This window comes from Punica granatum, chromosome 8, assembly GCF_007655135.1.
Source record: "Punica granatum isolate Tunisia-2019 chromosome 8, ASM765513v2, whole genome shotgun sequence".
In the NCBI taxonomy this organism is placed as follows: domain Eukaryota; kingdom Viridiplantae; phylum Streptophyta; class Magnoliopsida; order Myrtales; family Lythraceae; genus Punica; species Punica granatum.
Window position 1 is genome coordinate 1468562 of NC_045134.1, and position 23210 is coordinate 1491771.

The 23210-nt window shown below is 38.7% G+C and overlaps 3 protein-coding genes across 3 annotated transcripts; all 3 read right to left on the bottom strand.

Annotated features, from left to right (window-relative positions):
* Positions 1 to 2245: 2245 nt before the first annotated feature.
* Positions 2246 to 6146, bottom strand: LOC116189586 (MLO-like protein 12). The gene is made up of 14 exons (XM_031519304.1): positions 5879 to 6146; positions 5467 to 5524; positions 5153 to 5382; positions 4939 to 5055; positions 4731 to 4791; positions 4508 to 4596; positions 4298 to 4372; positions 4091 to 4185; positions 3938 to 3987; positions 3780 to 3820; positions 3501 to 3674; positions 3343 to 3378; positions 3174 to 3241; positions 2246 to 3071 (listed from the first exon to the last, which is right to left on the bottom strand). Exons 1-14 carry the CDS (start codon positions 5999 to 6001, stop codon positions 2552 to 2554), a joined length of 1737 nt encoding a protein of 578 aa, XP_031375164.1. The 5' UTR covers positions 6002 to 6146; the 3' UTR covers positions 2246 to 2551.
* Positions 6147 to 12116: 5970 nt separating this feature from the next.
* Positions 12117 to 14413, bottom strand: LOC116188457 (tetraspanin-6). The gene is made up of 3 exons (XM_031517837.1): positions 13009 to 14413; positions 12582 to 12901; positions 12117 to 12291 (listed from the first exon to the last, which is right to left on the bottom strand). Exons 1-3 carry the CDS (start codon positions 13498 to 13500, stop codon positions 12252 to 12254), a joined length of 852 nt encoding a protein of 283 aa, XP_031373697.1. The 5' UTR covers positions 13501 to 14413; the 3' UTR covers positions 12117 to 12251.
* A 143-nt stretch (positions 14414 to 14556) lies between these two features.
* LOC116188459 (serine carboxypeptidase-like 27) lies at positions 14557 to 19249 on the bottom strand. The gene is made up of 11 exons (XM_031517838.1): positions 18948 to 19249; positions 17386 to 18777; positions 16964 to 17308; positions 16756 to 16862; positions 16592 to 16676; positions 16394 to 16479; positions 16039 to 16299; positions 15528 to 15658; positions 15339 to 15434; positions 15144 to 15249; positions 14557 to 14859 (listed from the first exon to the last, which is right to left on the bottom strand). The coding sequence occupies exons 2-11, from the start codon at positions 17453 to 17455 to the stop codon at positions 14704 to 14706; spliced, it is 1443 nt and encodes a 480-aa protein (XP_031373698.1). The 5' UTR covers positions 17456 to 18777; positions 18948 to 19249; the 3' UTR covers positions 14557 to 14703.
* Positions 19250 to 23210: the final 3961 nt, after the last annotated feature.

Sequence of the window (23210 nt, forward strand, 5' to 3'; positions counted from 1 at the left end):
TGCTTCAAATTAACATAATGTCATGTATGTTTGAAAACCCCCCGCACATATATATAATCAAATATGTTCTTAGTCTTCTTTTTCTTTTTATTTTTTCCCCTTTTATGCTCTATTTGTCAACTCTTACGCGAAATAAATTATTAATGCCGCGTATTCTGAAGTTATATCAATTTTTTTCTCGATATCACGCTCTATGTAATTTTGCTTGAGAAGAAGAGCATTGACTATTGGATGTATTTTCAAAGTAAATTGCTTCATTCACTACATAACTCTATTCGTCCATCTCTCTCTCTCTCTCTCTCTCGCTCTCTCTCTAATGACGGCGTTCAGATTTCACCTAAACTAATTGCCATTGCCCTCATCATACTATTAAGTCATCAAATTTATTATTATATTCCCATTTACATGGAAGCAATCGTATATTAGAGATTTTGTGATGGCAAGGATATAGAAATTAAACTTTATTCCACTGTTTACACACTATATGAATTTAAAATGATTCTTCTTTTTCACCCAAAAAAAATTTTCTTATCAATGTGAATTAGTTCAATCCATTCAGTATTCGTTTCCTTTAAAGTAAATCTCTAGTTTCAAGTGTTGTAAATGGAAAAAAAAATCCATGGTTAATAAAACCCTATAAACAGTGAAAATGGTAGTAGGTGATTTGATGTCTTCTTTCACCGCAAGACACGAGTTTTATAAATTTGTTACCATGCAATTTTTCATAAATAATAAAATGATTTTTAAAAAAAATCTATAATAAAAATGGAAACGTAGACAGGGAGTAGCAGAGGGATGATACTGCCCCCACCTTGGCACATAGGGGTAGCTTATGTGACATATGGGGATGAAAATATTGTCCGATTTTTAGAATTTTATTTTAAACTTTTCTCACAAAAATATTGTTTGGTAAGCATGACCTTCCAGTGTCAAATGTAACAGTTTCGGATATCGATATTGAAGAGTGGTGGTCTCGTCAACAGGCATCCTGCTTTAAATCGTTGTGAGCCTCAATAGTTGTTGACAACTTATTCTTTTTTTATTTATAAAAAAAATTATTCCTAAAAATGTTACACATTAATAGTTCTATCAGAAATTTGAACCGTAAAATTAAGTAGACAAAACATGTAACGTTGAGGATGAAAATAATTCAAAAGAAGAAAAGAAATAGAATGCAAGTGACTATCGGTTAAAGGTTGACGAAAAATGTCACCGTTTGGATTTAAAGACAATTGATTTTAACTTTAACTCAACACACTATACAACAAAAACACATGTTTCCCAAGTTAAATTTATAATCACATCTCATTTGTCCTTTTTCACAATCAAAATCAAAATCAAAATCAAAGTAACTTTGGTGGTGTTTAGTTTCATAGTAGGATTTTAAAATCAGATTTTGATTTTGATTTTGAGTGGTATAAATGGGGCCCACTCTTTGACTTTGTATGAGTTATGTTGTTTTGTTGTGGGAAAAAGTGATAAAAATGGGACCCACTCTTTGACTTTGTGTGAGTTATTTTGTTTTGTAGTGGGTAGAATTAAGTTAGAATTGTGATTCTAAAATACAATTGCGAAACCAAACAGGCCCTTAACTCTGAATCCAAACGGTCCCTAATTTTTCTTATTAAGTCAATGGACCTGGAGTGACTTTTTGGGTTAAGAATGTGGTGGAGTATCATCAAGCAAAATTTCAAGAAAGAGGAGTGTATTTTAATCTAAATTTTATTCCGCGGTTTACATATCATATGAGTCTACAATAGTTGATGGTTCTATTCTATCTACCCGAAGAAAATGGTTGATGGTTCTTCTTGTCAGCGGTCGACAACATTAGTAGAGTCCAAGCACTGAGTGCGCGGTTCCTCTACCCGAAAGAGTGCAGGCCTTTAATTTGCGGTTTCTGACTGGAAACCGACGGCATAGAAAGCCTGCTCTCAGGCTTTGGAGTGAGGCTTGGAGCAGATAGACGTTAGCGGCAAGGATTGCGGAGTTTTGAAAGAGATACAGCAGCAAATCAGTGTTTGATAACTGATGATGACACATGACCAACCATACGAGAGTTCTTTGTGTCATGAATGTATTTACAGTGTTTTGCTGCAGCTAGAGTGCACAATATAAACATCTTTCTTTTGTTGTTTCCTTCCACCCCAAGTCGCCATCGGAATACTGGACCCGAAGCTGGTTTTTTCCATGACGTGGCGGTTTTAGGTTCCCTGTAATACTAAAAACTTTGCAGTTTCTTCGGATGAATATATATTACATGTGAGTCATTTCAGTTCGTGTCTTACTACTGAAATCGAAGATATAATTGGTTTTTACACCCCTCATCGAGTACATGAAGTTTTCTTAACAGGCAAGAAAACGAATGGATCTTTTAAGATTTAGCCGACTTGGGCTAAACTTATGAAACAATAAAATGAAATGTATGTATATCTTAGCTAGGAGCCCAATTTCTAGCTCACTGGCCGCCACTTACTTCTACTTCCTCCATCACTAGTGTTCATGTACAAGAAAATGTACAGAGCAAAGCCAAAACCGAAACCGGGAAGATCTTTCATTTCCTGACTGAGAATTCTGAGAAACTGATATCGGTCACCTCCTCATCACTCCCCTCTGGCAATGGCATAACCGATGACCGCCCTGAATCTTGGTGGGTAGCCGTCGGTGCAATCTCCTCCTGTTCCTTGATCTCACCACCCTCAGGAGGGTGGAGGAACTGCGAGTCCAGGTCATCATATTGGTCACCCTTTCCAATGTCAGAGGCCCTGTATGGAGATACCTGAGGGCTGTCATTGGGTTGGACTTGGGAGTCCCTGTTGCGGTTGTTGAGAAGGTGGATTGGGGAGTTCATGCCGTGGAGAGGGGTCGCTGGACGGCTCGAGACATGGGAGGATGTTCCATCACCATGGAGGTGCCTGCTGGCCTTGGCGTGCTTCTTGGCAGTGTGGTGCCACTGCTTCAGCGCCGACGCCACTTGCTCGTTGAATATGGTGGTCTTCATGGTCGAGCCCATTTGTGTCACCAGAGCGTAGAGAGGCAGAGTCACATAACTGCATAGAACTTGTATGAAGACGCTGTGGAGATAGCAAAATTTAGACTGTTGTTAGCCATTATTTTTAGAAAATATTTGAAAAAAAAATGAATTTTGAGATGTGCAAGTGTTCAGCAGCACTCACCCCATGGAGACTCTGATGATGATATCATCAAGGGCCTGGTGGAAGCAATTCTTGAACCCGAAAGAATACTGCAGAAAATGAGAGAGAAGCAAACCATGGTTTAATGAGGACAATGAAAAATATACCGTATATCGATTAGATGGAGCAAGAAAATTGTCCGACGGCTTACCGTGCTCCAAGCAAAGAAGGCCAGCTGAAAAGCATTCTGCAATTTGGAACAAGCATCGAGAGACAGACAACATGTGAGAAAACACATTATAGGAATAGCCCAAAATACCGTAAAATCAGAAAGTAATTGGAATGCGATATATTGCTTCAATAGTGTACCTGAAAGAGGACAAAGTGGATCAAGAAGAGGAGGAGGCGGGGCCGACCGAACCAGAAGAGGTCATCCCCGGGCTGGACCACCGGAGTGCCCTTGACAACTTGCCCCCTCTCTTGGATTCTAAGACCTAACTTGGTTATGATCACTTGTAGCTTCGTCCCAATAAGTAGCACTATCTGTTAAAACAAGAATGTAGCAATTTTCTGTCGGTAAATATTTTCGAAACTCGACTGCCGATTACTAGGGAAAAGAAGAGATAGATGAAAGATTTTTGAGCTTACCACGAGGGAGCTGACGGGTATCCAGAAGTAGGAGTGCCATCCTGCAACATTCAGATCAGAGGGATTCAGTTTCAGTCAGAACTTGCTCAATTTAGATCCCGAAACGAATTGATTCAACTGAATGTCAGAAAATTTAGCTAGTCTCGAGTCTTAGTTACCGTGAGTATTGGTTAGGAGGAACAGAACGGCCGAGAACCAAATCACGGGACTGCATATCCAAGAAAACACGAATCATGAGATCTATTGTAAAGCAATTGGATTTTCTTGACAAAAAGGCAGAACTGGATTTCATTTTACAAGCACAAACCTACCTTATCCCAACAATGACTTTGAAATCTTCTTCGAGGGACCGGTGGATGTATTTCTGAAAGTCGAATTTCGTCTCATTTCCAGGAGGCAAATGTGCCTGAAAATTGAAATTTGGAGATGCTTATGGACCTGACTGAAAATAGGGAAATAGTGCTCTCCTGCATTTGTAGAGAAACCATGCAGTTGATATGTATCTATACTATACTTACCATAATGAATCCATGTCTTAGTGTGAAGTAGTCGACCTTGGTCACCGATGCAAAGAATTGTCTGAAGAAGCTCACCTGATTGGAGACACAGATAAGCATCAAGATCAATTCACTTACCTTAAGTTCATCATTGCATACTGATAACTTGCAGATCTTTTATTTCTCTTGAAAGGCATATGAATTCCTCGCTTGTGAATGTTAAAAACTTACGATCCAAAGGGTAATGGTTGATCGGCTCCAATAGTTGAGATGCCTCCGTCCAAATGATGTATCCCTTGCAAATCTGAACCTCTGCGGATCTGCAAAACGAGGTCGAAACTCTTTATGTCACTATTTATGATCTTCAGAAGAATAGTTCAGTTCCATCATCGTTAATCAAACAATAGGAGTAGTACAAGTTTTGAAAGAATAGTTTTAAGGATCCAGTTAATACCGTTATGGTATGTGTATTCGAGTGTCCTTGTCTCATTTTCCCAAGTCTTCCATCTCCTCATCTGCAAGAAAACGCAAGTTTGAGAAGTTGCCCGTCAGATCTAATCTATATAACAGACTGAGACAATACGAAAGCTACGTTTCCAGCTATACAGACTCTTAGTAACAGCGGACCGCAGGAAGTGAAGAGTCTATCTCATTGTCTATACCTTGATGTTCCCAAGAATGAGGGTTGCGATGCAATATAGCACGTGCATTAGTGCTAGCACGAAGATGAATATGTGGAGCTGGTGAATACCATATGCTGTCACGAAAGCGTATTGCCCCTGAAGAAAGAAAATACATGTCAGTAATCTACAGAAGCGGGAGCACATTAATAACTGATCGAGGAATAGGCCAAAGAGCATAATTATCTTAACGCACCTTTCCGCTGCATTTATCATATCCTTTTGTGGCCAAACTCCGCCGAGGAATATCAGTTAAGTCCAAGAACTGGAGGAGTCTCCTTTCGTAATTCTCAGTGGTGGTTATGCTCTTAAGAGGAGTACTGCAGGGTTGCCAAGAGGCGGCAATTTTCCGAGGAACACAGATGTTTGATATCGGAGTCTGAAGTACAGTGAGGAGCAGAGATATGAATCCCAGCAGCATGAGCTCTGCAACAAGTTATACCGGAAATCAGGAAGAATCGTAGAAAACGACTGCTTCGGCTTTCTTACTAATTAATGACTTGCTGTTACCTGACTTGACCTTCTCTAGAGATTCAACCAGAGCTACTTTGCGCTTTTTCTTCAGAAACTGCGGTCACGAGCAAGCAAGATTCTCAGCCTCAGGTATAGTTATGTAAGTTAAAACCGAGCAAGGATTTCACATATACTGAACAGAGCAAATATATGAAGTCGGTTGGAGTTTGATCGATTCTTTTTACTTCTTGACGTCGTTTAAACTCAATGTGGGAAATCAAAGGGAACTTCAGCCCTCAAAAGTAGAATCTATGCTCACGGCACCATATCTACAACTTGTTCCACGGATCCAGTATTTGCCGCCGAAGAATGAACCAGGAAACGAAACTAACTCCTTCATTGCGCAGCCATGTATAAGCGACAATTGAATCTCTCATATACGTATATCCATGGATATGTTTGAACTTACCTTCTCGAGTAAGTGAATGGAATGTTCGACGAAGAGGGAGATGACAAGCAGTACGAAGCACACCACAGCAACTGCCCATGTCGACGTCTCCTCTAGAGTACGCTCCTTTGCGTACTCCGCCATTAGTTAACCGCAACAGCTAACACCAAAACTCTCTCTTGCCTGATGTTCCAGGACTTGTTCACGATACGAGTGTTGGCGGGTTTGAAGCCGAAAAACGAAAGAGTTATATCAAAAATGGATTGAAGAGCTGAAAGAAGTGGAGGATATTTATATGATGAATGAAAGGGTTATAACATGGGAAAATGAAGTATGGAGAACGCCGGAAGGGTGAGGGAAGTTTCAAAGTTTTGACTTTTCCATGGAGATAAGATTCCTTATCATAAAAATAGAGAGACTATATATATATATATATATATATTCGTTCGAAGAGACCATGGCAGCATTATATTACCCTTTATCTGACGTTGGACATTTTCTACCCGCGTTGACTTACTCCACGACATATTGCCTTAAATTGGATAAGATAATTTCAAATAGCTAAAGGTTAAATAAAACATAAGCGAGAGAGTTTCTATCCTTTCTGATTTGGTGAGAATTGAATGAATCAAGACCCGGTGGTTTTTCTGAATATCAATTACCATGGTGCACGAGAAAGGAGATATAGTGTACTGGCTAACACCCTGACCTGATAACTTAGAAGTTTCGGATTCGATTATCATCAGTGGGACTACTCGTACCATTTATTTAGATTTCTTTTCTATTTCCTTATATTAGGCCATGAGCCTCCTATTGTAACCGAAAAAAAAAATTACCATGGTGCACAAACAAAGAAAAAACAATGTAATTAATTTCAAAAGGAATATAATATAGTGACACACACTCTCACCCGATAATATAAATATTTCAAATTTGATTATCGTGATAAAACTATTAGTACCCTTTATTAGAATTTCTTTTTTTTTAATTAAACCATATTCCTCCCTTAAATTTATAACTAAAGGAAAAAACAGTTATTATCAGGTAAATTAATTTCAATATTCTTAGTCGAAATTGATAATGCATGCCCAATATTCCTAGATAATTAATTAGTGCTTTTCACAATTTTTTCCACATGTTATATCAAGCGGAGGATCTTATATGACCCCGTGTCATGTGACATGAAAATCACAGCAATTTACTCCGTGTGGATCCCGCGTTTCACTCACAGGTAGACAGCTATGATGACCTCGTGTCACATGACATGGGGTCATGTAAGAATTTTCCTATATCAAGTAATCCATATTAATCATAACAAATGTGACCCCGAGCCACTATTCTATTTTGCATGGAAAACGAGTTGAAGGAGTAATTTAATTTCATAGTTTGCAGAATTACGTTACTCTCAATCATTCTTCCTACCCAATATAACGACTTATACGTAACATTTTACGTGTTAAGTTAAAGCGACCATCTCGAATAAGCCCTAATTTGTTAACTAAAGTTTCTTAAAAATGGACATTTTTCTTTGCGTTCAAATTATTCTTCTTATCTTGCACCAAGCAGGAATGGAATATTTTAAAGGATGCTTTTTATATCCTTACAAAGCACCCTTTAGCTGACCATCTAGACAGTCTCCCTTTAACTTTTTCATCTCAAATTATATATATATATATATATATATATATATATATATGACAACTCATTAAATAACATGCATATTGTAATTTGCAAGTGGGAATCTTTAAAATATTGGATGATTAATTTTGACCGTTCTTGCATCGTTTTCTTCTTGCTTATATATTATGCATTATAATATGTGTATGTATATGTAATATATTTGCTTATAATTGATTAATATACGTTCTCTGTTATCAAAGAGCTAGCTAGTCGCCCTCTTCTGATTCCTTTTCAGCGGCAACGTTGTTGTCTCTCCTTAGTCCCTTTCTTCTTCACGTTATTATTAATTTGCCAATGCCCGAAATCCTCAATAATAATATATGACGTGTCTGCCAATATAATTACAATTGATAATATCATCTGTCTTGGTTAATTCGAGATTCTCTATATAACCTGGGCGGTTTCTATAAAGGATTTTATCAACAATAATTTTTTTTGTTTTGGTTATGCACTGAGAAGATTTGCCCAAAATACTCACTATCCAACTACCACCAATAAGTTAGTTGAAGCAGTTTCTCGAATTTGAATCTTGTGAATGGAAAATATTATTGGAAGAGTTTTGCCTCTTAAAAAGTCAACCCTTTAAAACTGAATTAATCGGGGTTTATTGAGCTCCCAAATACTTGGGGTATACACCAAAAAAATTGTTTCGTTCGTATTGCCTTAACGTATCATGGAGACATATATATATATATATATATATATACACACACACGGGTGTGTACGTCGATTCTCAAAGGTGAACATATATTCATGATAAAAATGTAATTTTCGTAATATATAAGGCTCTAATAAAGATTTAATAACTTCAAGCACATGTTTTCTTCGATCTGAATCCTAATATTCGAAATCTTAATTGGGTCCCGACTAATCGAATCGAATCGAGTCGATCCATCAAGAGGTAAAACTCTTATAGTATGGATTTTTTGCATTCACAAGAACTCAAACCCGATACCTTACTTAAGCGAAAAAAATATCAAACTGTTTGAATCAACCTACATTGTTACTTCAAGTATATGTTTTGAAACCGATAAATGTGAATGTATTCTTCTAAAAGGAAATTAATTACTCCTATATATAGCTCTTAGTTTCCCATGTTTACTTTACCCTACTCCAAGTAAGACTTAGGACTCTCTTTTATATAATGAGGGGTGTCTTGACTTCGCCAATTTGAATTAGTATTCATGGTCCACAAATGAACACCTAGCTATAAGCTCATAATGACCTTAAATCGTGCAAGTGATCCAATAGAAAGTATTTTTCTGTATGATTTCTGAAGTAAGATTTGAGAGTCTTTGCTAAGTTTTAATATACTGATGTTAGACACACACATACATATGCATTTAATATATATATATATATATATATACACACTACGGATGACTCTGCACGTTGCCGTGGGCTGAAAAATTTTCTTCAATTTAATGGTTTGTGTAATAATCAATATAGTGTATAAATGAAACTAATAATATAGTTACTTATTTTTAAAAATTATGAATTCTTCATTAATAGTAAATAATTTATTTTTTTCTTAAAAGATGACATCATGTTATCGTATATGATATCATTTTTCATTTTATTTCGTAGTGTGTTTTGTATGTGTAAATGGGTTGATTCTTGAATATAAAACTTATAGTTTTGTTCTTAAAAAGAGATGTACGAATAAGATTTGATAATAATATTAAGTGAAGGAAGACATGATGGAGTTTAAGAAAAATGAAAATGTTTGTATTTTATAAATTTATGAAAATAAATTAACAACAAAACTAAGTTCATCATTGGGTCTTCCTGTTTGGGAAAAGGAAAAAAATATTACTTGTAATTCAAAAGGTATTAGTTTAATTAGTATATTTTCTTAAGATATAATGGAGACGAAGAAAGTTTGTGTCTGTGAATGAATATTTATAAAGAAAAATAAAGTATACGATATATGTATAAGGTAAAATAGATAGAGAAAACATAGTAAATGCATGATATCAAATCTTATAGTGTTTGGAAAAAAAAAAGAAATATTTGCATACCATGTGTGTAAAACATGACATTTTATTTGTTAAGAAATAACTGTTCAATCATAACGATGGGGACATTTGACCCAGTGAATGAATTAGTTTACACCACTACCTTGTTGGACGAATGTTAAAAATATTGGACAAAAGAAGGAAAATACGGAAAAAAAGGGAGAAAAAAAAGTTTTGCATTCACAAACTAAAATCTGAAAAAATAATATTACATATATCGTAATTTATATATCTAGTACTTCTAGTACAAAATTTCTTCCAATTATTCAAAATAAAAGTTGAGGTAAAAGTAATTTTTGTAAATATGTTGACTATAACGATCGAATCATTTGGTATAATACGTCAATCGGCCTATGTGATACCTTATTCGGGTCAAAATTGAAAACACTAAAAAACACTTAACTTTTCCATCTAATGATGGATCATTCAGCGTAACACATCAATCGAATTATGTAAAACCTTATTGGGGTCAAATCTTAAAACGGTAAAAGGCGTAATATCGACCTTACGGTCGGATGTTTTGGCATAATGCGTAAATGGATTACGTAATACCTTATTCGGATCGGATTCGAAAATGTTAAATGGGAGGAGGATATTTAAAAATGAAAAAAAAGGAGAATACGATTGTATTATTTAGCGTAATACGTCAATCAGATTACGTGATACCTTATTCGAGTTAGATTTGAAAACAATGAAAAGGCATATTGTTTCCACCCAACAATTGGATCATTTGGCGGGCATCAACCAAGAATTACGGGAAACCTCATTGGATTCGAATCTAAAATAATAATAAAAAAAAAGTAATGCGTCGACGTTACGAATAAATCTTTTAGTTACGTGGTATTTTTTTCGGATCGAATTTGAAACAACTAAAAAGATTTAATGCGTGGACCTTAATTATGATTGGATCTTTTTGAGAAAATACGCCAATCGAATTACGCGGTACATTTTTTAATTGGATTTGAAAATACAAAAGAAAAGGGGTTAAACTGTAAAAAATACAAAATTACAAAAATTAAAGGGGACAAAAAAGAAGCGGCGAGTGGGTAAAGTGGGCCCACTCGGCTCCTCCATGACACGGACCCGTAATAATCTTTTACTATAAATTATATATAAATGCGGGCCCTTATCAGTCGTTATCAATCTCTCCGCTCAATGATTATATTGATTAGTCTTTAATTAGTTATAATTAACAGTTAGATTAAAAGCTGAATGAATATATATATATATATATATATATAATAATAATAATAATATGATGAGATTTTATCCACTTCTCGATAGGGAAATTAGTTACCCTCACGTAGTGTCAATTCTATTGACTTTGATCAGACGCAGATGAAGGTCAGCAAACCTAACACCGCCCCTCCTTGCACTTCGGATGATTCTATAGTTCTAATCTCCAAACTATTTGACAGAGAATTAATAATTATACAGATACGTAAGCTAACAAAGTATGCGTAACTTGGCCAATTTGTACTGTGTATATCAACGTTACAAAGACTCCCGTATTAGTCATAATTCACGAACATTATTATCTCGGGGGAAATAAAGAATAATTGGAAAAGAACAAAAGAACAAAGTGGTCAATTCCATCCTACCCAGCTTATATATATTTGCACTTTCTTGATATGATGCTAAGAAGTTTCGACTTATTGGCAAATGTCCAATTTTTTTTTTCGGTAATAAAAGAGGCACATAAATTTAGTACAAGTAAATAATATAAAGTTAAATAAAATGACATATAAATCATACTGGTGAGGATCGAATTCATGATATCTTGATTTCGGGGCGGCCCCATATGCTACTGTTTAAGACCCCTTCCCCCAATGTCCATGTTAGCTTGATCTTGATCATTAAATGCTCAACTCAGAGTAGTCGATTTCGAATTCCTAAAGCGTGAGTGCAAGCAGGAATGTTCCGTCTACGTGAGTGCAGTTGATTTGATGGAAGAACGGACCAAAACAAAAAACAATCAATACGACACTCAGACTACGACAGGACAGTTGATCCGCGGCGGCTTATTTAAATGCTGACCGCGCGCTCAAATTGACTCGGTCCTCAGTCTTCCCTTGCCACCTTACATACTTTTATATATATATATATATAGTTAGATATGGACACGTAATATAATGATCTCTAATTTCTTCAGTGATGGACATATATGTACACATGTAGGTTAACTAATTTTGGACTAACTATCTTGCATATTCTTCGTTTAGGTCTGTTGACGTATTGATAACGAGGAGCTGGCAATTGATACTAATCGTACTACTTGGCTGGAAGATCGAAAAATAATATGTGAGCCACATCATCTTTGATAGAGTACCGTCCGAACCCACAGCATTCCATAGTCTTCTTCTAATCGGTTAATTAATCAACTTTCAAATTACAGAAGACGATATGTTAATTACCATAAGGTACAAAGAGACGGCCACTAGAGAGAGATATGGCTTAGTCCCCGCGATCAAAAGCCATCTTCTTTCCACATTCCATTTTCAACACATGATAAAAGAAAAAGTTAAACTTCACCGGAAATAATTGAATTTACACGGACATTGTAATCAAATAAGATATAAAGATGATATATATATATATTGTCGGGATCATCGTTTTACATATGAAACTAAAGGAAAGACACGAAACGTAAATTATAATGCCGAAACCAAAAACAAAAACAAAGACATAAGCTCAGCTTAATAGAGCCATTCCTTGAAGTCATGCCACCATCTCCACCTGTGACACAAAGCACGCACATTACTCTTTTACTACCCCAAACAAGAACCATTACCTATTAGGGCTGAGCCCAATAATAAAAGGAATTGGACCTGTAAAGCAATTATGCCCAATCGAGGCCCATTATTAGCGTCCATTTCGCAGGCCCATGAATAAGTCGAAGCAGAAACAGAGGATCTTTCCAGAGGTCGGTCAGGCCCGATGAAGAGCCCAGCCCAGACCAAAATTAGACATAGCTAGCAATAATGACATAATTAACACCTTAAGAAGCGGTTGGCTCGTTAACTTACCAGTAGTAGTCCCATCTGGGCCGGACCTTGCTCATCCGGTTCTCCCCGTGCGGGTAATTGGTCTCGGCCCTCCTCGCGTTCCGGAACGCGCAGCACCCGATCGAGTAGATGCCGATGAGCATCATGAGCACGACGATGTTGAGCACCGAGATCTTGTGCCAGTCCCTCCTGATGTCCTCTAGCACGCCGGCTTTGCACGAGTCGCACTCGTAGCACAGCATGGTCGGTGCACCGTTCCACCTGAAGCAGTCCGGATCCTGACCCGCCGGCATCACCGCCGTGTTGTAGGTGCACGCAGTCGGCGGCTTACAGCATCCTGACTGTAATAAACATCATTACGGTAGAGATACTGAGAATATTGCTCATGGCTAAATTACATAAGCACGAGGCTAATAAGCTACTCGAGCATATTATTGTGCGGACGTACCTGAATTGGAGTCATATCCCGTTCCATATAATCAAGTGGGGTCCACGAGGCGATCTTGGCGCAGGTACTGGAGCCGAGGATGCAGTTCCTGATGGTGCTCCAGTACTGGGGGTCTGTGACTCGCTCCCTGAACCAAGGGGAGTAGTCGGCAAGCCGGTACTCTCGGTAGTTCTTTCCAGGGACCTGGATGCCACCACCTGAACCCGTGACGACCAGGCCGAATATCGTGATGCCCATGAGGGCAGCGATGAGGAACAGCATGACCAGCAGGTAGAACCACAGAGCCCAGACCACATGGAAACATGCCCCAATGAATCCCGCTAGGGAAACAACCAGTACAATGAAGCCGATGACGAGGAGCGGCATCTGGAGGAAGTTCTCGCATGTCGTGCTGCTCCTTGCCATCCACAGCCCTGCCCCGATGATCGGTATTGACGCCAGGAGCGTAATCAGGTTTAGGAACCCGATCACCGTGTTGCTGAACCGATACATCTTCCAAGCTCAACGCTCAATCCCTCCTCTGCTTTCTCTGTTAATCCTCTGTTTATCTGTGTGCGTAGATATCCTTACTTTTATGTCTTTGCAAATCGGGAGACCATTTGGGCAGAGCTTTTGATGTGTCTGCCCTGCTTTTCCCTGCAGTCTTATATTCCCTCCACTTTATGTCTAATTGACTTGAACAATAATTCCTATCTTATCCTATCAAATGTAAATAACATTCATGTATTCCGATCGAACTTGTAAGATACGGTTCATGTCTACCTATATGACTGATATCGAGACTAGCTACTCGAAGTTCGACTAAACTTATGAGTTCCACCTAGAGTGAGGTCACCAGTGAAAAGCTTGCGGGGTCACCGAAGGAAAAAAGAAAAAAGAAAAAAGTTTGCCGGGATAAGTTGCAAAAATCACGTAGATTTCGAAATAACGAAGAGGAAGTTATTTTTTCGAGGTTCATATCAGCCACAAACTGTCCCATTCAGAGAACAAAATTCTTCTGAAATATTATGGAGGAAGAATCTGTTCCCGCCTCCATTACCCAAGGCAAGGAAAGAATATCAGATCAGAGACAGATTATATAGGGAAATTTTGGCAATGGTTTAAATTTCTGATGGGCCCCAGTTCAGGACCAGAGTTTGGTCAGTTTTTCATAAAGCTGGGGGTGGAAGAATAAATGAGATTCTTTGATCAATACCCTTTGTCGATAAATAAACAAAAGTGATCAAAGAAACTCTCTTTGTTTAATGCTCCGTTTGATTCTCTCGCGGCTCCACAAGGCCATGATATAGTATCGGCATCCTGGGTCGGGTGCAAAGATCCTTCTTTCTACTCATGCTTTTCTCGTACATCGAGAAGAGCCGAGCTACGAGCGGATACCCGGAAAGCTTGTTCAAGAGAGGAATCTTGGTTGGGAGGACAGTTATTGACTGTGTGAGATAAAGAAACAGTGAAGAAGGAAATTTGTTAAGAGTAACTTTCCATCGATGAATCTGCAGCTTTATTCTATATGCTCTACAGTATGGGATGATCGACTTGGGGAAGATTTCAAAACAGAAAAGGGGGGAGTGAAATTCGAAGAATATATCTGTCTTCAAATGTTTAGCAATGGTGGGAAAAACGACCGCAAATAATGCTTCATTTGGTTCTGTTTTTTTCCGGAAATCTTTCGCATAGTAGTATTGCATCCAAAGTGAACTACATTACTTGCTTTTTGCTGGGCATGGGTGTACCCTCCAAGAACGATCTGAAAAGAATAAATGCTTGCCGAGGGCGATGGAGCGGGACCTCGTGCCCTGCTCCTGTGACTGTCACCAGTGTCAGCCCCTCGTACACTTGGCTCCATCCGCCCACCTACGTTATCAAGCAACAGATCACAACACGAGAAAAACTGCCTAAAGATTGCTTCTGATACAAAATATGATGCCTAAGCTAGATTCTCGATTCAACTAGCAGGAGAGGTTTAAAGAGAGCGAAAAACCAAAAGCAAAACACGGAAGTTGTACAACGAAATTAATGACCTTGCTGAGTTGGAATACTGGGTAGTGCCTAATTTCAGATATCCAGGGTGGAACGAAAAATTGAGACAGGTCGTGCAGCAAAGGATATACGAGTTTGTGAGTTGTAAAAATACTAACCTTTACATTCTCATACCAAGGGTACCAGTTCACAACAGTAGAAAGATTCAACGCATCAATGGAGTATCGAGTTGCAGTCACGGGAACCACCGAATCAGTGTCCCCACTGCCAGATAATTCTCAGCGTAATTCAGCTTAATGGTCTCAAGGAATTTTCCTATGAAAAGAAAATGACCTATCATTAGAGAAACTTGCCTGAATACCCATATTCTAAGACCAGCAGCAATGAGTTGTCGATAGATAGGAAGCATCGACAGTGGAGAATCTCCCCAGTGGTCTCCAACGGTATCACTGAATAAGAGGAATACTGCTCTGTTAAATCTTATTGCGGGAACAAAAGCAAGGAAACAAACTACGAGGTATTGAAGAGATAAAAAAACGTGCCTGCAAGTTTCCCATGGATATGGAATCCCGGTCACATTAGCATGAAGGGCGTTCTGAACTTCCGGGATGTTAAAGTAGACCGTAGAGTACCTCTCGGTGCAAGGATCATACGCTCTATGCATCATCCATGGCTAGGTTTTGAAGCAGTGGCAAAGTCAATCAAGCTGAACTCCATAACCGGTTTGAAAGGACAAATATATGTAGAGGGTTCAATCTATCATAAAGTAGAACCATTTCCTTTTCAGGAGCTATCTACAATTTATTCAAGAAATAGTTTGATACGTTCCTCCAGTTAATTAGGATGCACAAGAACTAAGCCGTGCCTGCTGACTACTCTACTGCTCATCATCCAAGTATTCTATCTTAACACTACATGGATAGCAAGAAACCCGACTTTTCATCATTAACCAGGTCTATTGAAGCCGCACAACGATAGTTGGATATGCAACAAACAGGCTTAAGGAGTTGAATGGTAATAGAAACATCAAAGGGGAGGCTCCTGATCACTTACATAGCGACTTTTTGTGTGGCGTCTCTGAGACACAGAACCGTTGCAAACTGGAGTGAAAATGCTGTAGGGATCAATATTACCGAGTTCTGCATCGGCGACATCCATAGCGTCCTCGCACTCCTCGGAAGGATGCTCAGAGGATCCATAGTCACATACAGCTTGTAGGGTTTCATAGGTTGTGTCGGATATCAAACCGTGGGTCCACCAATACTCGAAGGTGCCGACATAATCATGATAATCATCAGTAACTGCATTTCCCACCTATAGAAATCAAACCTGAAACTTGTTTCTTATTTCCCATCAATGATTCGGTATCGGAGCCTAAAAATCATCCAGTACGCAATTCGCTCCTTACCAAGAAACCTTTGAAGTTGATTGATGGGTTCTCGATCCCTTTATTCCTTTCATAGATAATCTGAGACAACTGGGGAACATAGTGACCTGCAAGTTGTGTATAAATTAATTATATGAAAAGCTCCAGATTGCGATATTCATATCCATAATACAATATAATCTTGAAGGGTTAGTTGATTTGTCTGGGCAATCCTAAAACCTGCATAACTTTCGCCGGCAATGTAGAAGTCTCTGTGCTTGTATTGCGGAAATCTTTTGAACCAGTTGACGAGAAACACATGAATCTTCAGCTGCACCGCATTGCAAGTACTGTTTATCAAGCTAATTCACTATAAATGATTGGTCCAATGACTGCAATGAAGCAGATGACTTACCTGTCCTCTGGTCACCTGCAGTGTACAAATCTGAGGTCGTGTTCGAGTACGAGAAACCAACACCAGCCGGCGAGTCGAGAAACAATAAATTTGCTACTGCTCAGGTGCCAAACAAGAGAAAACTGTCACATTCTAATGAAAATAAAAAACCTTCAATGTGACAAGAGTGTACTGAGAAGCAATCAAACGCAGCCTACATTTGTTCCAGGCATAAGGATTCAGGTCCAGGGTCCTCCCGTCGGGCTGAATACGGAAAGGTCCAATCTCTTCAGCTGCACCGTAGGCGACGGAGGAGCAACCGGGCCCGCCATTGAGCCACAGCACCAGCGGCCTCGACTTGTGTCCGAGGGTATTCGGTGCCCCCACTAACCAGTAGAACAGGGCCCTCCCAGCTGTCTGGTTCACTGTTACATAGCCCGAGTACTGATCAAACCCAACGTTCACTGGCTGCCCAGGAAGTTCACTGATCCTGTCCCTTTCTTGATCTTGCAGCACTGATGAGATTGAGAAGCAGGTCTGGAAGAAGAGGAGGACCAGGTAAACTGCACAGAACAGCACGACATGACCCATGATTTCACTGGACATATGAAGCAAGAAAGAGCACTGGGCTATGGAGGACGGACCCGGATGAGCTCAGAGCTCGAGAATGTCTCTGAGATTCGATACATATTCTTGAGCAGACATGACATTGAAATATGGGATTGAGATGTTGAAGATGAGGAATGGGCCTATGAAATGATGTATTTCTCAGACTGTACAGTAACAGACAGACAGCATGGCTGTCCAGTGAACTTAAAGCTGACATTTACTTCATTGATCTGCCCACCGAGGCCATTGATGGAAGAGATAGCATTGTTTCCAGATGTCAATGATTGACGTTGTGAACAACACCAAAGTGAGATGGATGACTAGGATTACATTGATAGGCTTATGGTACCTAACCTTATATATGTCCCCGGCCGCGATTGTGTGCCCTGACTCGATTCTGTTGACTCGAACAGAATAACTACTGGTAGAAGTGGACCAAATATCGTCATAATGTACATCGATGGCTATAGGTATGCGAGGGCATTATATAAAGGGGGCTCTGTCGAGGTTCTGATGGTTTGAGACGGGCGATGCGTTGATGCAAACTGATGGGTCGCTCAGATTTGTGAAACAGGTTAGCCCGATGAGGCCCAAAAGTGACGGGCCTGGGCCAGAACATTAGACTCTGCGGTCATGGGCTGTTGTAATTTTTTTGGCAAAAGTACAAAAACTTTGAGTTTGAGACAAATTAGATCATCTGATTTTTCGAGAGATAACTAACACCTTATGGTTTGCTTCATGAGACATAATGAAACTCACCGCTATTTTCTCCGTCACTTTTGATCTTCAAACTTTTCCTTTTGTCATGAGTACCCTCAAACCTTTAACTTTTTTTTTTTAATTTGATCATAAATTTCGAAAAAAAAAAGAAAAAAAAGGGAAGGGGCTGGGTTCGCCGACCACCGAGGTCGCTTGCACTCGCAAATGATGCCAGCGACCCCGAAAAACTAACGGCGAGATCCTTTATCTCTCATGAAGCAAACAGCACGGTGTTAGTTGTCCCTTGAAAAATCATAGTATCCAATTTATCATAAACTCAAATCACAATAGGATTTTTGTACTTTTTCCTAATTTTTTACCACCCTCAAAATCAAATGATCTTTGACTAATTAAAGATCAATCGTGAAAAGAAACTACATTCACGGTATTGTGCCTACGACAATCCGATAATGCATAAGTATGCACTATGCAATAGAATTTTGACCACATCACATGAGAAAAATGGAGTGGTCAAGGCCCGGATAGGAATTCCAGGTAGAGCCTCATGCGCCATTCCACGATAGGGATGGCAACGGTATGGTGCAGTTACTAGGAAAACCATAACTGCACTGCGAACAAAAACCGCACACCACCACCGCACTGCATCCATGGAGGTGTTCAAAATAGGCAACCATAATCGCACCGCGGTTAACCGCACAGCAACCTGGCGTGATATTAAATTGAAAAATATCCATTAAAGTTAAACAACATTCCTTCTTAGTAGTACAGTGCTAAAATACAAACACGTAGTCAACGGATACTAGTAGCAAAACAAACATAATGACAAAGGTTCTGGCTTTACATCACATGGAAGGAAGGAGAAGAGGGAGCAACCTGGACAGACGCAGCAAACAGAACACTGTGCAGCAAACAGAGCAGCAGGAATGCAACAGCTTCAAGTGGAAAAAGGAGTGGCAGCAACAACGCAACAACTTGGGGAAGGTCCGAAAGGAACGGCTGCACTGAAAGGATCTCGTAGGAGGGCAACAAAACTATGGCAACTCGGTGAGGGTGGGATGAACAACAACACCGAAAAGGGAGGTCGGAGGCAGGTCGACCTTAGAAGAAAGAAGAGAACAGAGACGCGCAAAACGGTGATTCTAGTTCTAGGGTTCACGGATTCAACATTCATAAAATTTTCAATAATTTCTTTATTTATTTAAATTAATAAAATATGTATTATGATATTATGATGGGCATGGGGCCATGGGCTCCTGGTGGAGCTGGACTGGATTGGGCCTAATAGTACGAGCTTATATCTATAAATATATATATATATATATATATAGAATATGACTAGGGTGCGGTGCCAATAACCGTTTGATGCGGTTATGCGGTGCAAAACGCGATGCGGGTATCTGTGATTTCGGGCTTTTATTTATTTATTATTATTAACACCATTGCCATTCCCTTATTTCCATCATTACTGCATGCTTTTGGTAAACACATGCATGTCCGCTATTTTCCTTCATAGGCCGATTGTTCTTTCTAAAGATAAAAGCAGTTTAACTGACTTTCGGACAGGCATGGAGCCCCCGAATGATGTTTATTTTTCACGTGCCCCCACCCGTATGATAGCATACTGTCCTCGACACGAGGATCGCACTATATGTTGTATCGTCACGTGAACGGGATGAATATTGCACTTCACTGACGATAGCATAACTTGCATTATGAATTTTTTATATTTGCCACGTTGTCATGTGCTAGAATCTACTGTATATTTCCAATTAAAAAAAACAGAATAAGAAATGGCATGTTATTAGAAAGATTCTCGATTTAAATTGGCCGCGTCAGCCCTAAATCAAGTGCTTTCATTGGTAATTATAGCATACTATCCTCGTCAATTGGACAATTGGACTACTATATTGTCCTGTGATCAAGATGAATGTTGTAGTTCACCCGCGACAGCGTAATGCTATGTCATTAACTTTTACATTCGGCACACTATTGTGGGATGGAATGTATTGTGTATTTTCGATTAAAGAAAGGAATCAAAAATAGCATATTGGGAAGATTCCGGAATTAGATTCGCCAGGCCAGCCCTACTTTACGCGCCTCTCAGCGCGTCGACAGAAAACTCCATCGGTCGTGGCACGTGTGCGGGTAGTTCGCAGCGGGTGCGTCAAAGAGATCGGACCTCCACGTCCGCACGTGTCATCGCTGACGCAGGCGGGGCCCGCAGAACTATTGCTTCGACGGACTATGATTCCCGTCTTGGCACCGTAATTTCTGATTCTCCGATAAGCAGTCTCCGCTCTTTGGATGATTTACAGAAAAGTCCACATCACTTTCCTAAATCAGTCAAAGAACTCCACGTAAACGCACATTCCCACCACTGACAATTACGATTCGCGTGCTATGGTCATCAATCATCGTAGGCCTCTTCTGGTTCCTTTCCATCATCGGCCGGTGTCAACTACTTGTTAGGATCAGTAGTTCAATTCATAAAAAAACGTATTTCTATTTATCAAAAGACAAATTGAAATATCGTAATTACTCGAATAGGGCGAACTTATAGTTTAATATATTTGAGTACTTGACCATTAGGATTTGTCGAAGTAAATGACAGTATGTAGAATCGTGATACACGTCATATCCAAATTGAAAAGCGCCTTGGAATGTAAGAGAGACTTCCGTAAATTAAAATGGACATTTATATTACAAAGAGCTAAGGTTTTATTATTGACTTTGATCAAGGGAAATGCGATGTATACATGGAATCAAAATATACTATACTTGATGATAAAAACTTCTTATTGACATCTTATCGATCTTATTAGATAAAAAGTTTCATTTTTCGGTAAAATCACAAATTTCTATCCCTTTTCTTCTCGTGGTCAAATCATATCACAGTATATTATTTCCGGCGTCCTCATCAGAGGCGGCGGCGCCGGCGGCGAACTGTCACTCTTAAATTTATATATCCCAATGAATTTTTGAATTTATCTCTAACTTAAAAGCTCAAATTGATAGGATATAATATCGGACATTCCGACAAATGTATAAACTTTTCTGTTTTTTAAAATAATTGATTAGATGTTTGTCATTTTACCTGATAGATTATGACTCTTATAAAAGCATTCAATATGATTATACTGGGATCAAGTTGGGGGCCTTTTTGTCAGGTAAAGTGTGTAATTGGAATTTTTTTTTTTTTGGGCCTTGATTATTTTCACTTCGAGTAGAATGATTGCATGAAAGCACCCTTGGAAAAAAAATCCATGATTTTCAACAACAGCGCACATAGGGAGCTAAGGAATTCATCCATAGTGAATTATATAACTTTACAAGAATTATCAAGAGTAACAGTTACATTCTTAAAAGATTATTGGTGTTTTTTTACAGTGATTTGGTAAAAAGAGACTAGCATATAATATTTGAGACTGTACGAAAGGATTAAATTGGGAAAAGGTCGAAACACATGGGCCCAAAGTGAAAAAGACAAAGTCAAGGTAGTGGATAATTAATTTGATGGAAAAAGTAAAGGTGGACTAAATTAATATACTCGTGCTTGACACGCGGGCTGGCCTGAAGCCATTGACTAGTAGCATTTTCATGGTAAGAGAGAATAAAACTTCTTGTTATTAAAAAAAATTTATAAATTCGAATTACTAAAAAACAAAGGACAAACAACATTTGCATCAATAATTTTGTAAAATATCAATTGCATCCCCGTTCTTTCAAGATAGGACATCCGTGTATTTGTTGATTTGGCAGCTAATTCATCGCCACATATACAGTCCTGTAGACGTGGCACCCTTAGAATATTTTCCAAACAAAAAAAAAATCACTTATTTTTCTTAAAAATAAAGAATAAGAAAATTTAAAAATATCGCATGTAACAAGGAAAAGAGAAGAGAGATGGTTCCTCCTCTCGAGATGAGATCACCAAAGACCTTTTCTGAGAGGAGGGGGATGCAGTGGTCGATAGAGAACACCCAATCCGCTCTACTCTAATCCCCCTTCTCCTCGAAGATCGAAAGAGGTGGAGCATAACAGATCGGGGCTCTGTGCTGATCTCCTCCTCCATTGGATGAGATCACTAGAGACTTGTCAGGCCTCCGACGATTTTGCATGGGGGGTACTGTGGCAAAAGGCCCTCGACCTGATATGCTCTAAAGAAAGGCAAGGGTGAAGGTAGACGGGGTCCTTCCCCTTTGGCCTTCAGACGAGGTTTATGAGGCCTAATAAGTCTACGACAACCTCATCCTCGGAAAGGGGGCACTGGTGGAATTACCACCAACTTTCCTCCTTCCTTCTCCTAATTAGTAGGGTTTTTTATTTTTTTAGTATAATAAAATTAATTTTTATCTTAGAAAATATATTAAGATTGCCATGCTAGCAGGATTGAACATACGTAGAAGTTTCATCAGCTGCCAAATGAATTTATTCAAAGGCGGTAAGTATCTAATTTTAAAAGGAGTGTACGTGGTATCTATATTATTATTATTATAATATATTAATTTGACACACTCACGGATTTCTTCTGTTCGCGCAACGAGAGATTTCCACATAAGCTTATAGCACAAACTCTCAGCTCGTGATTGTACGTCTCTTCGGGTCTCTCTATTAAGTTTTACTTACACTTTTTCAATTTTCTATATATATATATATATATATTAATTTGGCATGCTCTTATGGATTTTTTTTTCTGTTCGTGTAACGAGAGCCTTCCACATAAGTATACAGTACAAACTCTTAGATCGTAACTTTACGTCTCTTCATATCTCCTTATTTATTTTTACTCAAACTTTTTCAATTTTGTTTTGAACTCTATAATTTGTATGATTTTATTGGAAGTTCCCAAGAATACTTTCACAATTTATTTAGAAATATTAATTAATAAAACAACTCCCAATGCATTTAATTTCATAATTAAAAAATTTTTAAAAATATCAGCTAAAAATAAAATGCATGAACGGCGTTCCTTTATGACTAGTTTATCCAAAATATAAAAAGTTTTTCAGTCAAGTCACGGATCCTCCAATGCCATTTTATCTTTTCTGAATGCAACGTACTCTGGTTCATTCGTGTCATACTCCGAAAAATAAGTTCTTCAGACAGTCGATTGCATGTACATAATGTTAGTTGCAT

Excerpts from the sequence above, each read along its gene's own strand:
- LOC116189586 (XM_031519304.1), bottom strand. The coding sequence starts at position 6,001 with ATGGCGGAGTACGCAAAGGAGCGTACTCTAGAGGAGACGTCGACATGG. Across the intron at positions 4,186-4,297 it reads TAAGACATGGATTCATTATG|GCACATTTGCCTCCTGGAAA; the intron begins GTAAGTATAGTA and ends TTCAATTTTCAG. Across the intron at positions 3,675-3,779 it reads TACCCGTCAGCTCCCTCGTG|ATAGTGCTACTTATTGGGAC; the intron begins GTAAGCTCAAAA and ends TTGTTTTAACAG.
- LOC116188457 (XM_031517837.1), bottom strand. The coding sequence starts at position 13,500 with ATGTATCGGTTCAGCAACACGGTGATCGGGTTCCTAAACCTGATTACG. Across the intron at positions 12,902-13,008 it reads GGGATATGACTCCAATTCAG|TCAGGATGCTGTAAGCCGCC; the intron begins GTACGTCCGCAC and ends TGTTTATTACAG. Across the intron at positions 12,292-12,581 it reads CCCAGATGGGACTACTACTG|GTGGAGATGGTGGCATGACT; the intron begins GTAAGTTAACGA and ends TTTGTGTCACAG.
- LOC116188459 (XM_031517838.1), bottom strand. The coding sequence starts at position 17,455 with ATGTCATGTCTGCTCAAGAATATGTATCGAATCTCAGAGACATTCTCG. Across the intron at positions 17,309-17,385 it reads CTCTGAGCTCATCCGGGTCC|TTTACCTGGTCCTCCTCTTC; the intron begins GTCCTCCATAGC and ends TGTTCTGTGCAG. Across the intron at positions 15,250-15,338 it reads CTTAGAATATGGGTATTCAG|TGGGGACACTGATTCGGTGG; the intron begins GCAAGTTTCTCT and ends ATTATCTGGCAG.